This window comes from Ictalurus punctatus, chromosome 25 (assembly GCF_001660625.3).
Source record: "Ictalurus punctatus breed USDA103 chromosome 25, Coco_2.0, whole genome shotgun sequence".
Taxonomy (NCBI): domain Eukaryota; kingdom Metazoa; phylum Chordata; class Actinopteri; order Siluriformes; family Ictaluridae; genus Ictalurus; species Ictalurus punctatus.
Window position 1 is genome coordinate 3,970,997 of NC_030440.2, and position 16,419 is coordinate 3,987,415.

Sequence of the window (16,419 nt, forward strand, 5' to 3'; positions counted from 1 at the left end):
GATTACATACAGGAACTGCAGGAGCGGATTGACCAGGTCTCCACCATCATCCATGTCCACATGGAATGGAGGCCACCTAAGGAGAGCAACAGAGGGCCTACAATCGACCAGCCCAACCCTGGGAATTACAACCCAGTGACCAGGTGGTTCTTTGGCTTTCATTGTAATGTATTCATCAAACTTGCCTTAGAGTTCAAATTGAACCTGAATTTAGGGTACTCAAAATTGTTTCTATAAAGTACTCCATTACAAAAGATGCAGAACAGTCAGTCAGAAGGCTGCATTAGTTGTTGTAACTGTCTTCTGTGGTTTTTAGTGTGTTATGGTTGCTAGTTACAGTAACGCCAGCTAGATGCCTAGGAATTATAACAAGTTAGGAAACAAGCCAGATTACCCACAAATAATGTAGAATGTAGAAAACTTACAGTGTTTAGGATTTGGGGTAGTACTTCAGGGTTCAATCCTGAGCTCAGTTAGTGTTGTGTGGAGTTTCACATGTTCTTCTCATGGGTTTCCCCTAGTGCTCCAGTTTCCTCCCGCCTCCCAAAAATATGCTGGTAAGTGGACTGACAAAACTAAATTTCCCCTCATTAAGCATGCATGTGTGTTTGTGTGTGTGTGTGTGTAGTGCCTGTAACATTCCCGTGATAGGCTCTGGATGCACTGTGACTCTGACCAGGGTGAAGCAGCTAATGAAGATGAATGAATGCATGTGAATAGAAAATGATGAATTGAAAATTCTTGAACTTGACCCTAAAATGGTAAATCATGGCTACACTGCTAACAAAACACCAAAACAGAGAGCTTGAGTTTCATTGTCAGTGTTTCAATTCTTTCTGCCTCGGTAATGCTAAATTCATAAAAATGTAAATGTAAATGTGTATTTTTACTGTGACTTTCGAGGAAAGCTACCATACTATATCTGACTACTGGAATATAGAGTTTAAAAAAATCATATTTGTTTGCAGAATATTGCAGATATATTGCTGAATTCATGTAGGTATTCATGATTATGGGCAGTGGTGGCTTGGCGGTGGCTGACCCTTGGCGGTGGCTGACCCTGCGCTCTGACCCCAGCTTCCTAACAGGCTGGGATATGCGAAGAAAAGAATTTCACTGTGCATATGTATATGTGACCAATAAAGACTCATTATCATTATTAGGTTTTTGCTTATCTATATAATAAGTCTCTGTGGGATTTTATCTTCTACAGTCAACCAATCACATGTAATCAAATGGTCTCACTCTCTCACTCCAGACATGTTCACAAGTCCCTGAGGTCCAAGTCTAAGTCAATTCTCAAGTCTTTGAGGTGGAGTCCAAGTCAAGTCTCAAGTCTTTGTTCTATTTTTAGCAATGGTTCTTTTACTTTACCATCCACTGTGAAAGCTTTGGAGGGCTAAAAGGTGTGGTGCTCAAAAATAATGGTCACTCAGAACTCAATTTATAAGTCATTTTTAATTGGAAATTCAGTTTGAAGCAATCTTACAGCATGACTAGCTTGATTACTCTCCCTTCAAAGTGCCGTTCGGAGTAAGGTGACCAGATGCAAATGGACCAAATGTGGGACATGTAGTAAGTTTGTGTGGGACAATGTGGGCCATACTTCCAACACCCAAAGACCTACCATTTTGATGTCTGTCTAAACGAATAAGAAACATGTACACTCAGCCCATTTATATTTATTTATATTTATGTCTTTTGTATCAAACAATGCAACAAAGAGAAACATTACTGCATAAAAAAAATTAAGTGGGACAAAAATGATTTCTAAGGCTTGACCTCACAGGAGCCCAGTTTGAGAGAAAGCTGACAGCCCTTTGATGACAGGCTTCAATACTTTCTTCACAGCCATTGGATGAATATCAAATTTGATCACCGCCCCCTGGGTATGACTGCTTTGTCAGCCATGCAACTGATGTTTTCTGTCTATTTTAGTTTATAATTTACTGAAATATTATCATGAAACATGAGAAAAAAATAACTTAAACCTTAGTGTAACACTTTCCCAGATTCGCGTAGGGAATGAGGAAGCTGGGGGCAGGCTTGGAACAACTCAAAAGGCACTATATTCTTTATCTTTCTCTTTTCAGCGGTTTTATTTTACAGACACACATGCGTGCACTCATGGCTCTGTGCTGGTTGGCTTTCTCTGTCTTTCGAGGTACCCGTCTCTCTTTTATTCTCGACTTGGCTCACTGTAACACATAACATTCATTACTATAATTCCCCGTAGGTGTGCAATCCTTACCACTCACCTTCTCCGACTCCACCCTCCATTCACAAACCGAAAGCTTGAGCACGCCCCCACTTCCACACTTAGTCTGTTCAAACTTTTTTCCAGTCAAAATGCGGGACAAGTTACAGGATGTGGGAGATACTGATAGGGAATGAATGAATGAGGAATGAATAGAAAAATGTGGTGTTTGATGCTGTCATGTGAAGTAAAGAGAGAACGTAATCGGGAATGCCAAACCAAAATGAGTCTCTGTCTTCAAGTCCAAGTCAAGTCTCAAGTCAGTTGTTCACAAGTCCAAGTCAAAAATTTTTTTGCAACTTAAGTGCGGTTCGAGTCAGACTCACAGACTTGAGTTTCCATCTCTGTTTCACTATCACTCTCTCTGTTGGCTAGGAGCAGAGGAATCTGCTTGATACTGATTAGAAATGTTATTTAATACACACAGTGCACCTCCTCTGGAGACAGAAAGAGTAAGAGAGAGAGAGCAAGAGAGAGAGAGAGAGAGAGAGAGAGAGAGAGAGAGAGAGAGAGAGAGAGAGAAATAGATAGTCTCTGCACCTGAGAGAAGAAAAACATTATGCCTGCAATACAAACCAAACTGAACTGACACAGCTGCATTTCCATAAACATTGTTCAAAACTGAATAAATAGTACAGAAATTCATATAAAAGAAGTTCTATTCTAAAACAAAAAGCTGACTCTATCTGCTAGGGGAATATAAGGAGTGCTTGCCTGCCTCCACCAAAAGATAGCCTTTTTACAATTTTTTTTTTTTTTTTTTTACTATTCTCTTTACAAACACCTTATAAACAAAATGCAATCTAGTGTCTGGATTTGTTGATTTTGTTTTAATATCACATTCTAAACAACTTAGACAACCTGAATAGGCATTATAACATTAATACCACTGACAGGCAAGCCCAGATTAGCACAGTATGGTGCCCTAGGGTGACCACACTTGAAATTTCCCCCTCGACTCACTTTACTTGTAAAAAGGTTAAATTTACCATGGCTATAAAAACATATTTACATGATCATATAGCTAAAGTACAGGTTCACCACACATACTACAGAAAAAATGCAAGACCCAACCAAAAAACCTGACATCATACATAGACATGGGCCTACAAATGCCATTCTAGCTTTTACACTGATGCTCAGATCTGAATGTGACTTACATGCCAATGCAACGTCATGCTAAATATCATTTACATCATAAATGGCCTGTATTAGGACTACATACAAAACCATTACAGAGAATGTCTAAAAAAAAATTATTGCACACATATACCTGTTACACCATGGTGAACACGGGGCCACAATACCAACATCTTGCAGTGCCACCTGCAAACATGGCGGACAAGGACCACACTTCCCGGCCATGCCCGCGCTCAAGTTCGCGTCTGAATGTTGCCGCTTTTCCGACCGCGACGACGCCCGCTACAGCTATGCATCCACTTCAGACCGCCCCAGCGTTTGCCCAGCCCGCACCGGCTGCGCACATTCAGGCCGTGCCGGCTGTGCACATTCCGATAACGCCGGCAGCGCATCACCCACCGTTACCCCCGCCTGACCGCCCATGGTCCCACCTGGCCCTGGACTTCATAACAGACTTGCCGGAGTCGCATTGTAATACCGTGATACTGGTGATCGTCGATCGGTTCTCAAAGTCCCTGCACCTCATTCCACTACCGGCCATCCCCTCCGCCTCTACCACAGCCGAACTCCTGTTCCAACATGTGTTTCGATACTTTGGCATCCCAGAGGAGATCGTGAGTGACAGGGGTCCACAATTCATGTCTCGTATCTGGGCCAGTTTTATGGAGAAGCTGGGGGTCACCGTTAACCTCACATCTGGGTACCACCCCCAGGCTAACAGCCAGGCAGAACGGGCTAACCAGGAGATCATACGGTTCCTCTGAACCTTCTGTGCCACCAATCCAGGGGACTGGAGCCACTTCCTGCTGTGGGCGGAATATGCACAGAATTCGCTACAGCATTCCGCCACCCAGTTAACCCCATTTCAGTGTGTCTTGGGCTACCAGCCGCCATTATTCCCCTGGAACGCCTCCCCTACTGACTCACCAGCGGTAGATGAGTGGTTCCGCCAGTGTGAACAGGTCTGAGAATGTGCCCACCAACGGCTAGTGCACCCCAATTAACAACTAGGGGATAGAGTGTGGCTCTCCACCAGAGATTTAAAGTCACCCCTCCCGGGAAAGAAGCCCCAGCCTAAGTATATCGGCCCCTTCCAAGTTCTGAAGCAAATTAATGGGATGACATACCGCCTGGACATAACGAAGCACAGTCGCATTGCCCCGTCGTTCCATGTCTCACTTCTCAAACCGGTGATAACAGGCCCCTTGGCCACGTCGGTGCCAGAGGACCACCCACCGGAACCACTAGAGATTGAAGGCCACCCAGCCTATTGCGTCCGCAACATCCTGCATTCCAGACGTAGGAGAGGCAAACTTGAATATCTGGTAGACTGGAGGGGTATGGCCCAGGGGAACAATGCTGGATCCCAGCCCAGGACATTCTGGATGTGAATCTGCTCAGAGACTTCCATGCGGCTCATCCAGAGAGGCCGGGACCCCGGAGGAGAGGGAGGCCTCGGAGGGATTCGGCTCCCGGAGTGAGCCCTTTTGGGGGGGCTCTGTTATGCCACGGCGAACACGTGGCCACAATACTCATCTTGCAGTGCCGCCTGCAAACATGGCGGACAAGGACTACACTTCCCGGCCATGCCCACGCTCAAGTTCGCTGGAATACCTGTGCGGCATCATAGGTTATAAAAGGGCCTCGTTAACCTCCGTACCTCGCGAAGTAAATGCTCAGTTCTAGTAACTCAGTTGTTTGACCAAGCCTTTAGTTACCATCTGGATTTTCCTGGTTTTTCGAACTTATCTGCCTGTTATTTGATTACGATTCCCTGTCCTGCCTTGTTTGGATTGTTTGCCTGATCGCCTGACTTCCATCTGCGTCCCGTGTTTACTCTTTCATTGTTTCTAGGCACGCTACCCTGTCTGTCCACGCTTGTCTCCAACAGGTATCGTGACAATACCAAATTAGGCAAGCTCAAGAAAGACGGGGTGGGGGGAGACAAGGGGGCACATACACCCAATTGCAATTATTCATATACATATATTTTTAGATTCTCACTATATATGCTGTATTAACTGCTATTTTTTGTATCTGTTTGCATCTCTTCCAGTAAATTATATATAGAGAAAATATGACAAATATTTTAAAGATTTGGAGCCCCTCACATGCTGGTGTCCCAAGACACTCGCCCAATCCATATATGGATAATCTGGCCTTGCTGAAAGGTGACGTGAATAAAATTGCAATGGCACCTGGGGTGGGATTTATTAGGCGACAAGTGAATACTCAGTTCTTGAAGTGTGTAAGACTTAGGATCTGAGTGCCTTTAACAAGGGCCAAATTGTGATGGCTATTTGACTGGGTGAGCACATCTCCAAAATGGCATCTTCCAAAAGTAGTTCAAGGAAGGACAGCCGGTCTCTTTCAGCAGGATAACATACTCTGCCACACTGCAAAAATTGTTCAGGAATGGTTTGAGGAACATGACAAAGAGTTCAAGGTGTTGGCCGCCAAATTCCCCAGATCTCAATCTGATCGATCTGTGGGATGTTCTGGACAAATAAGTCCGATCCATGGAACCTCCACCTCACAACTTAGAGGACTTAAAGGATCTACTGCTAACGTCTTAGTGCCAGATACCACAGCACACCTTCAGAGGTATTGGGGAGTCCATGCCACGATAAGCCAGAGCTGTCTGATGTTACAAGGGGGACCTTCACAATATTAGGCACGTGGTTTTAATGTTACGTGTAAGTGATGCATAATTACACACATGTGTAGTGAGCCAGTGTCAATCATTCAGGTGTCTGTTTTAAAATCGGAACATGGTGTGGCTATCAGGAATGATTAGCACATACAATTTAAAATGTTGATTCCTCCATCTACTTTGCAGGTGATGCCGTTCATGCAACAACTTGCATGTGCAATTTAACACTCTTTATTTGGGTCTTGAATGTATCCGGGTCTGCATGTTCATATTGGAAATGATGAGGGACCAAATGTGATCTGTTTGTTAGGACATTTGCTCACAGACAATATCGACATCCAGGTGACAGTTAGGTAGTAAAATATTTGTAGCTTTTTTCAGTGGATGATGTTTCAGTGTTTTACATGAAGAAAGTGTCCAGTCACATTTTAAATGTATTTGGAGAAGAGAAAAAATAAAAAATAAAAGAAAATAAAGCAAGAAAACAGACAGGCAAACACTTTGTTGCTACAGGCCCAGGTTCTCTTTTCCTCAACTTGCCTTAACAGACAAACAAACAAACAAACAAACAACAAAATAGTCCTAAACAAACAAAGAAATATAAAAAAGAATAGAAAAAATTAGGTGAATGAATGAATACATAAGTAAATAAATACAAACAAACAGACAAATAAATGAACAAACAAACAAATAAATTTGAAGTGATTTGCCCAACAGAGTCAATGAATAACCAAAATATATCCAGGCTACTGTATTATAATTTATACACATTGTTGTGTTACATTTCTTTTAAATGAATTTTTAGTAGTAGATAAAGTCATACTTGTAAGATTGTGTCCCAGCCATGTGCACCAAATGTAGTTGAAATCAAATTAAACACAGATAGACTGTAATCTTATTTAAACTGAAATAAAATTTAAACTAAATTTGTGAGAGATTTACATGGCTATCAAACAAACAAACAAACAAACAAACAAACAAACACATTTCATGTGACTTGCCAAATGGAGTCCATGAATGTCCAGAGTTTTAATTGGACATAAAACAACTTACAAATCTAGCTTGAATCAAACGAGTTGTTTGTCTGCAGATTTAAGCTGCCAGTCTGAATAAAGCCATGGTGCTTTATAAATAAGCCGTGACAGTTTACAGCTTACTGGAAGCCAGTGAGAGAAACTGAGAAATGGGTTCAATGTTCTCTGACCTGGTTAACATTCTTGCAGGGCTTTCTGGTGGAGCTGCGGCTAACAGGACAACAGGACAGTTGGTAATTGCAATAGAATAAAGGCACTAATTGGTGTGTCCTGATCTTTAAAAGCAGGATTTGTTTCTGATATCAGTCACAAGCTAATGAAACACACGCAGCAGCGCCATGAGTGAGGTAGTGAGCTTGCTCCACTGCATACGACATCAAATATTTAACAGTAAAATGATCCCTTCCTGTCGTACTTACATAAGGCTTATATAAGAAATACTGATAGTCCATGAGAGAGAGAGAGAGAGAGAGAGAGAGAGAGAGAGATGTTTTTATCCACAGGCTGAAGTGTTTCATATAAGTGATTCCTCCGGCAGTCTTATTCATTAGGACACAAAGTGAGAGACATGTTCAGTGTGTCCTGAGATCTGAGTGAATAAATCAGTGCTTACTGTAAGTACAGAAGGAGATTGACTGATGATGGAAGTGTGTTTCCCTCCAACAAAGAATTTCAGTACATAATGAAGGTGTCATTGAGTCAATCTGTAAAAAATTGTTGTTTTGCTTTGTTTTGTTTTGCATGAAATGTTGCATGGAGAAAACCTCTCATATGGGATTTCCCCTTTGTAATAAAGATATTACATGTATTACAGAGAGGGTTTCATTCTTGACAAGGTAAAAAAGGAAGTGCATGTGTAAGACAGGAGAAACTCCAGGCAGAGACCAAGAATGCTGCAACTATTCTGACATAAAGAGTGCAGAAAGACATAGACATAAAAAATATTTTTCCTGCATTCCTTAACCTGAATTCACACTAGCAAGTGATGTCTCTCCAAGTTTACCTTCTGTGGCTGTGCAGAAACCACAAGTTCACTTGTATGTTTTTGTGCACTGTAACCTAAATGTATACAGGATATTTTATTACAATTTATACACATTGCCTTGTTACTTTGTTAACAAGTTACTTGGTTACTTTGTTACTAAAAAAAAAATAAAAATTGTAGTACTACCCCAATTCCCAAAAAGTTGGGACGCTGTGTAAAATGTAAATAAAAAAAGAATGCAGTGATTTGCAAATCTCATAAACCCATATATTATTAACAATAGAACATAGAAAATATATCAAATGTTTAAACTGAGGAAATGTACCATTTTAAGGAAAAAATAAGGAAATTTTTAATTTGATATTCGCAACAGTCTAAAAAAAAGTTGGGACAGGGCAACAAACGGCTGGAAAAGTAAGTGTTACTAAAAAGAAACAGCTGGAGGCTAATTGCTAACAGGTCAGTAACATGATTGGCTATAAAAAGAGGATCTTAAAGAGGCAGAGTCTCTCAGAAGTAAAGATGGGATGGAATCTGGATAGAAGCGTATGTTGCACTAAAACCTGTATATACCTTTCAGCATTGATGGTGCCTTTCCAGATATGCAAGCTGCCCATTTCTTAGGCAGTAATGCACCCCCATACCATCAGAGAAGCAGGCTTGTGAACTGAGCGCTGATAAAAAGCCGGATTGTCCCTCTCCTCTTCGGTTTAGAGAACGTGGTGTCCATGGTTTCCAAAAAGAAATTCACATTTCGATTCGTCTGACCTCAGAACAGTTTTCCACTTTGCTTTAGTCCATTTTTAATGAGCTTTGGCCCAGAGAAGACGGCGGTGTTTCTGGATCATGTTCACATATGGCTTCTTCTTTGCATGATAGAGCTTTAACCAGAATTTGTGGATGTCACGACGAACTGTGTTCACAGACAATGAGTTCTGGAGGTGTTTCTGAGCCCATGCAGTGATTTCCATCACAGAATCATGCCTGTTTTTTTAATGCAGTGCCGCCTGAGGACCCGAAGATCACACACGTGCAGTACTGATTTTCACCCTTGTCCCTTGCACACAGAGATTCCTCCAGATTCTCAGAATATTCTGATGATACTATGTACTGCAGATGATGAAATATTCATAGTCTTCGCAATTATACATTGAGGAACATCATTCTGAAATTGTTCCACAAATTGTAGATGCAGTTTTTCGCAGATTGGTGAACCTCTGCCCATCTTTACTTCTGAAAGACTGTGCCTCTCTAAGATCCTCTTTTTATACCCAATCATGTTACTGACCTTTTCCCAATTAACCTTCAGCTGTTATGTATTAGTAACATTTAGTTTTCCAGCCTTTTGTTCCAGCCTTCTGTTGTGCTGCGGCCATCAAATTCAAAATGACCTTTTTTTAAAAAAAACAAAACAAAACAAAACAAAACAAAAAGGTACATTTCCTCAGTTTAAACACTTGATATGTTTTCTATGTCCTATTGTGAATAACGTATGGATTTATGAGATTTGCAAATCACTGCATTCTGTTTTTATTTACATTTTACACAGCGTCCCAACTTTTTTGGAATTGGGATTGTAGATAAAACCATACTTGTAAGGTTGTGCCCCAGTCATGTGCACCAAACAAACAAAGACACAAACAAATACATTTGATGTGACTTGCCAAACAGAATCGATGACTCTGAATTTATAACTGGACTTGAAGAAATTTACAAACCAAGCTTACAAATTGCATCATAGAATTTGTCTGTGGCATGTCCTAATCATTTGTTTTAAATAACCTAAAGCAATGGATAAACTGTTAGGTCTGGTCCTTGCTGTGCACCCTTGCTGGCTCAGGCATTGCGGATGACTAGAAAAATGACCTACATAAATCCATCAGAGAAGCCAAACGACAGTACAGACTGAAGCTGGAGTGTTACTACATGATTTTATTTAACCTGGCTATAATCTTTTTTTCTCATTTCTTCTTGCTGAAGGCTCTTGTGTAGTCAGTGCCACTGGGGATTTTTACTTTCAGATTCTGGCCATCTTAAACTTTTATATGTATCTTCTTTTAACATTTATCACCACTACTCTTTCATATTAAAACCTTTTATCTCCTGTATTCTTCGTTTTAGCACTTTTCCGAGAAGGCTCACCCCTACTCACCGATTACCTATGCCACATCCACTGTTTAGTCTCTTCAATTTAGTTTCCTTTTAACCCTTTCAATTTGCCTTTGACCACAACCTTGTCCAAGTGTTCAATGGAAATGAATGAATGTATAAATTACTGTATGAATGAATGATATTTCCCTTTAGCCACGCCCTCCGCTCACCTGTCCAGTGTCCGGTCGATGCTCCTGTGCACTCGGTGCAGGTATTGCTCAGAGGTCTGAACACCGTCTCCCACCCATTAGGAGCGTAGCGCCAGTTGTGGGACTCGAGGACGAGTGTGCGCTCAGTGCCATACGCAATCATGAAGCAGTAAACCACATGGTGCAGCTGGCAGCCATAACCACAGCCCTTATTAATGTTACACACCAACTTGCGCGCCTTACTGCAGTCTGGAGGATTCTGAGTAAGTGAGAGACAGGAGAGAGTCTTTATTATTAATTAGGGAAGTGGGTATTTAAAAAGATGAAATGGTTACCAGGAATCCGAGTCCAAATAGAACTGATGAGTAATTAAACAGCAATACTAAAACAAATAAAGAAATGTAAGAGAGAGGGAGGAAGAATTATTAATTGAATTAATAATTGTTAAATCAAGGGAAATTACATTTAAAGATAAAGTAGCTAAATGAACTACAAATATAATCAATCTCACTTAAATAGCAATCCACATAAGTGAACATAAAATGCGGTGTGAGAAAGGGAAATTGAGGAGGTAAACAGTGGACTCTAAATAATGCTTGAGAGAGAGAGAGAGACTTATTTGTTTAAGAGAGAGACTTAATTACTTATTTAAAGATGAATTTAACATTATTACAGAGTTAAATAAAATGTAAAAAGAGATTGACCAGTAATTAAATGGCATTTCACGTAAACAAGCAGAGTAGTTTGTGTTTGTTTAGTGTTTATGTTTATGTTAGTAGAAAATTCTTAAAGCATAGAGTTATTCACTTTTTAAAAGAAAAACTAAATTATACATGTATAATTTAGTATACATGTATACATGATTTAACCAGGGCTTTAAATACATTCACTACAGTGTATTCGGTGCAATTTTCAATAGCTAACCACAGACAGACAGACAGACAGACAGACAGACTAACAGGACCGGTCACTGTAGTACCAGCAACCACAACTAAAACAACTACGTGTGTGCACTGTCATTTGTGACACAGAAAATATATAGAAAGGAGAGTCTGTCCTTGGGTCCATATATGACCTCAAAAAAAACAACAACACCATTCGACCTTTTCTAAGTAATTAAAAACATTGTTATGAGCACCCAGAGATGTTTCCTCAAAAATCCTGTCAAATATATGACCTTAAATCTCTGCCCATTCACAGTCCCTCTTATACTCATACGTGATCTTAGACACACTTTCATTTCATACATGAGCTGCTAACAGACAGACTGGTGTTAGCAAATGAACCAAACTACTCTACTCTATCTAATCTTTCTCTCACTGTCTGTGATCGTCCCCACTGACCCACTTCACAAAGCTGTATGATAGTAAGAAGTCCACTCTGCAGAACACTTCAGCATTAGCACAAACCCTGTACACTCCATACATTTCACCAAATATGTGCATGCACATGATCCCTTGTGCCTCCTTTCCTACATACCACAAATAAATTCTCTTCTGTTTAAACCTGCTGTCATCGCAACTAGTGGAAATCTATTTGGACTGAGCAAGACTTCTTCAGACAGTGGACAGTAATATTGGCTAATTCAGCAATGTGTAGACTCCTTATCAAACAAAATGGGTAAGAGTGGTACAAATGCCCCCCCCCCCCCCCCTTCAAACATTTTGATTGGGCTCATAGTTTCATGACTGCACTTCTTAGACATTCTAGACATTTTTTTAGTTATGAGGGTTATGAAAATGTATTAGTATACATTAATATCCTCTCAGAAATCACAGAAGCTTGGTTAGCTTATTGTTGATAGCTGGCTAACAAAATCTATAAAAATACATTTGCATTAGAGATATAAACACTGTATGAAAACATTAACGCCATCCATTTGGACCCCCAAATCGTACTGCAACAATCTCCATGTCTCCATGCAGGGGACGCGACTACATTAAAAAGCCTTTTGTTGTGTAATATCCGCTACTATTGTAAACATGTTACATTGCTACATTTGCTCTGTCACTGCTAGCATGTTCGTTATCAAATGCACAGAAAAACATATCTCTCAGCTTCTGTTGGCAATGTAATAAATACTGGCAAGAAGTTTATGAAAATGTGATTCTCAATAATATCTTACAAGGAAATAAGAACAATTAGGAGAGTTATCTCTTATCGTTTCCTTTTTTTGTACAATACATGATATTTATTTATTTTAATATCATACCATGAAAGTTTCAAATGCAACATCCTTAACCATAACCAATACAAGTGCTGCAGTGACACGTTTCCTGTGTTTTATTTGGTCACTTTACTGATGTTCACTGCAAGTTAGCATTCCTCAAAACTAGTTAGCCAAATTCCTCCACGAATATTAGCTAGTTATATTAACTTGCTAGATTAGGATGTTCAGGAAATCAATATTAGAACTGATCTAGTATTTCTGTGCAACAACCCTTTTAAATGCTATTAATGTTGGCTTTGATCAAAACACTAGAATATGTTTCTAGTTCATTATCTGTTTGTCTAGCTTATCAGATTTGTGAATCATTTTGAAATAGCGCTGATTGGACACTATATTTATTTCTGTTGGTATCCTGATCAACAAACCATGATTACACCTTCTGCGAGCAAAATAAATAAAGAGTGAAGAGGAAGAGTGGGAGGGAAATAAAGAAGAGAGAGATGTTGAAAGACAGATAAAACCCTTCATTATGCAGAGAAACAGAGAGACAAGTTGGAAAAGCGAGAGATGAATTAGTTATGATAGCGGGGGGGTGGGAGTGGAAGCCACTCTGAGAGGCACAGATAACACTCTACACTACTGGGAATGGAGAGACACACTAGATGAGATGAGAGATGAATTAGTAATGATTGAGAGAGAAAGAAGGAGACGGAGAGAACGATGGCAGGCCCTAAGCATTGCCTACAGCTATGATTAACATTGATGACTCTAGTGCCCCCCCCCCCCCCCCCCCCCCCACACACACAGACAAACTGGCTAGCACCCTAATTGCTTTACACTTCACCCCTCACACCAATTATACCAATTATGTATTAAAGTATAAAATAAGTATTTTCTTTCAATGGTATTATTATTATTATTATTATTATTATTATTATTATTATTATTATACTAATTTTAGCACTTCCAGTTCAATTGTCCGAAACTCAGTAGGTTTTTTAATGGGTTTTTGGTTAAATGCCTGAAATAAGGTCTGTGGTTAACACAAGTTCAAGATATTTCCACATTTTATTCTACGACACAGTATACATAAGTAATACCTCGTGTTTTGTTAAGCTTTTACATGTCTTGAAAAGACGGTTGCTAACAAGTGGCTAAATGAGACTATAGAGGTTGTCGGGGACATTAAACGTCATCACGCCGAACAGGAAAACATCTGGTTTATATAACCATGTTCACTGAGAAGGGAACGAGACGTTGCATGAGCTTCACGCTGTGGGAAGCGCCCTTGCGTGTGATTAGCATCTGAAGCTTGTGTGAAATCATACCTATTTATAGGCCTGCCGTGATCAGGTGATATGTCAATTAAGCACGTCGCGTGATATAAAACGGCACCTGTGAACCGCGCCGTCAGCCTCTATATCTGAAGTGAAGACACAATTCACAGGCATGCCCCAGTATGACAAAGCTACGCAGCATCTCATTCCCTTCTCAGGGAACCCAGATGTTCCCTTTCAAAGGGAACTCAATGTAGCATGAACTTCACGCTGTGGAAATGAGGATACCCACTCCATCTTTGATGGTGGGCCAGCAGCCCACACACACAACAAGAAGCACGCTCCTTGGGACAGCACCATTTTAGCACCTCGATTGTTTTGGACAGCAAGAGTGTCACTACAAGACACTCAAGCCCAGGGTGGAATGCATGTCCAGACTGTAATATTCAATGAACTTGTGTGGTGTAGACCACCCTGCCGCAGCACACACATCGTATAAGGGTGGCCCTTTGGATAAAGCCTTTGAGGAGGCGACCCCCCTAGAGGAATGAGCCCTTATGCCCAGAGGCTTAGTGAGAGCGCATGACTCATAAGTTATAGAGATTGCTTCCACTATCCAATTAGAGATGCGCTGCTTCGATACAGCATCACTTCTACTGTCGCCGCCAAAACAGACCAGCAACTACTTCGAATTACGCCACTGGCAGGAGCGGTGGACTTAAGTACAGAGAGCCCTAACTGGACACAGTAGGTGCAAGTTCTCTTGTTCCAGAGTGAGGAACGGAGTAGGGCAGAAAGCCTGCAACACTACCGGCTGGGCAGCCTAGGCCTAGGATATAGAAAGGCCTTGGCTAATCCAAGGGCAAAGTCAAGGCAGAAAGGGGCAACAGAGAGAGCTTGTAGTTCTCCTACTCGCTTGAGAGATGTCAGGGCCAGCAGAAGGACTACCTTTACAGTCAGAAGCTTCTCAGAGGCTGACTCTAAGGCTCAAATAGGGCACCTGACAGGCCTTCCAGGACCCAGAAAGGTCCCAAGAAGGTACGCGCGGTCTGCAGATGGGCCTCAACTGCCTGACACCATGCATGCACCTTGATGTTAGCTGGCTGGAATGGTGGCCACGTAGACGCTGATTGTAGAAGTAGCCAACCCTGCTGAGAAACGTCCTTGTACGCACTACAGGACTGTAGCTGTTGCGCAGCTTACTGGGTTTAGCTAACGTTCCTCACACCATGAGACAAAAAGTCACCACTTGAGCGCATACACATTTCTTGTGGATGGTGCTCTAGTGTTCAACATGGTCTCTACAACCTCAGTTGAGAGACCAGAATCTATGGGCCGGTGCCCCTCAGGGGCCAGACCCACAGTATCCATAGTTCTGGCTGAGGGTGATAAATCAACCCAATCAATCAATCTCTCAAGGAGTGCCATCCAGCAGGGATATTATATCTAAGAATCATATTCTAGCTGGCCAATAAGGTGCTACTAGCAGCAGACGTAGACGGTCTTGGCGAACTCTCACTAGAACTTGTAGGAGCAGACTGATTAGGGGAAAAGTGTACAGACATGACCTCGGCCACATGTGAACCATAGAGTCCAGCACCAATGGTTCAGAAAGAGTGAGGGCGAACCACATCGGGCGGTGTGTTGTCTCCTCGGAGGTGAACACTTCCACTTCCGCTTGGCCGAACCTCTGCTATATGGACTTCACCACTGGTAGATGGAGCCTCCAATCCATGGGACTCCCCCTGCCTGGACAGGATGTCTGCACCTACATTCCGCTTGCCCAGAATGTACATTGCACTCACTGACAAAACTTTCCCTCAGCTCATAGACGAATTAGCTGCATCTGCCTGAACAGGGGGTGTGAATGTAATTCTCCCTGGTTCCCTGGTGGTTGATATATGAGACCACCACTGTGTTGTCTGTCACAACTAACACATGTTGACCAATGTCTCAATTGAGGAAGAAAGAATATGGGCCAAATTTCTAGGCGATTTATATGGCACTCCAGATGAGGGCCGCTCCAGAGACTGTGAGTTGGACAGCCATCTAAGACCACGCCCCAGCCCGTGCGGAAGGCATCTGTCATTACCATCTTGCGATATGGAGACACCCTGAGAGTGTGACCCCCGAGAGGCTAGAAACCAGGGACACCTCCAAATTAGGCATCATCACGTGACACTGATTACTCTCAGACTTTTCAGCCACCATTGAAATGGTCTCATGTGCAATAGGCTCAATGGTATGACGTTGGCTGCTGCTGCCATAAGTCCCAACAGTCTCTCATAGAGACTCTATGGACTCTCATAGAGACTGACAGGATTGACCCTACGTGTGCTGGGGATAGAAACGCCCTCGTCATAGTAGAATCCCATATATCTCTAAAAAAGTTGTCCTCTGCACTGGAGAAAGCATACTTTTCTTCTGAAAGTGTCCTTGGGCAAGACACTGAATGCAAGACAGATCTGCTACAATTGGTGTGAGTGTGTATGTGTGAATGAGAACCAGTGTAAAGCGCTTTGTAGAACTGCTAAGATAAAAAAGCACTATATAAGTGCAGACCATTTACCATTTAATTACCACGTCACCTGATCACAGCAGGC

General features: G+C 41.7%; 1 protein-coding gene across 1 annotated transcript in view; it reads right to left on the minus strand.

Moving 5' to 3' along the window:
- The window catches only part of fut8b (fucosyltransferase 8b (alpha (1,6) fucosyltransferase)), a 174,856-nt gene that overhangs the window by 22,400 nt on the left and 136,037 nt on the right, over positions 1-16,419 (minus strand). Inside the window, exon 6 of the mRNA XM_017455408.3 lies at positions 10,391-10,628. Within this exon, the coding sequence (XP_017310897.1) occupies positions 10,391-10,628 (238 nt within the window). The remainder of the gene's footprint in view (positions 1-10,390; positions 10,629-16,419) is intronic.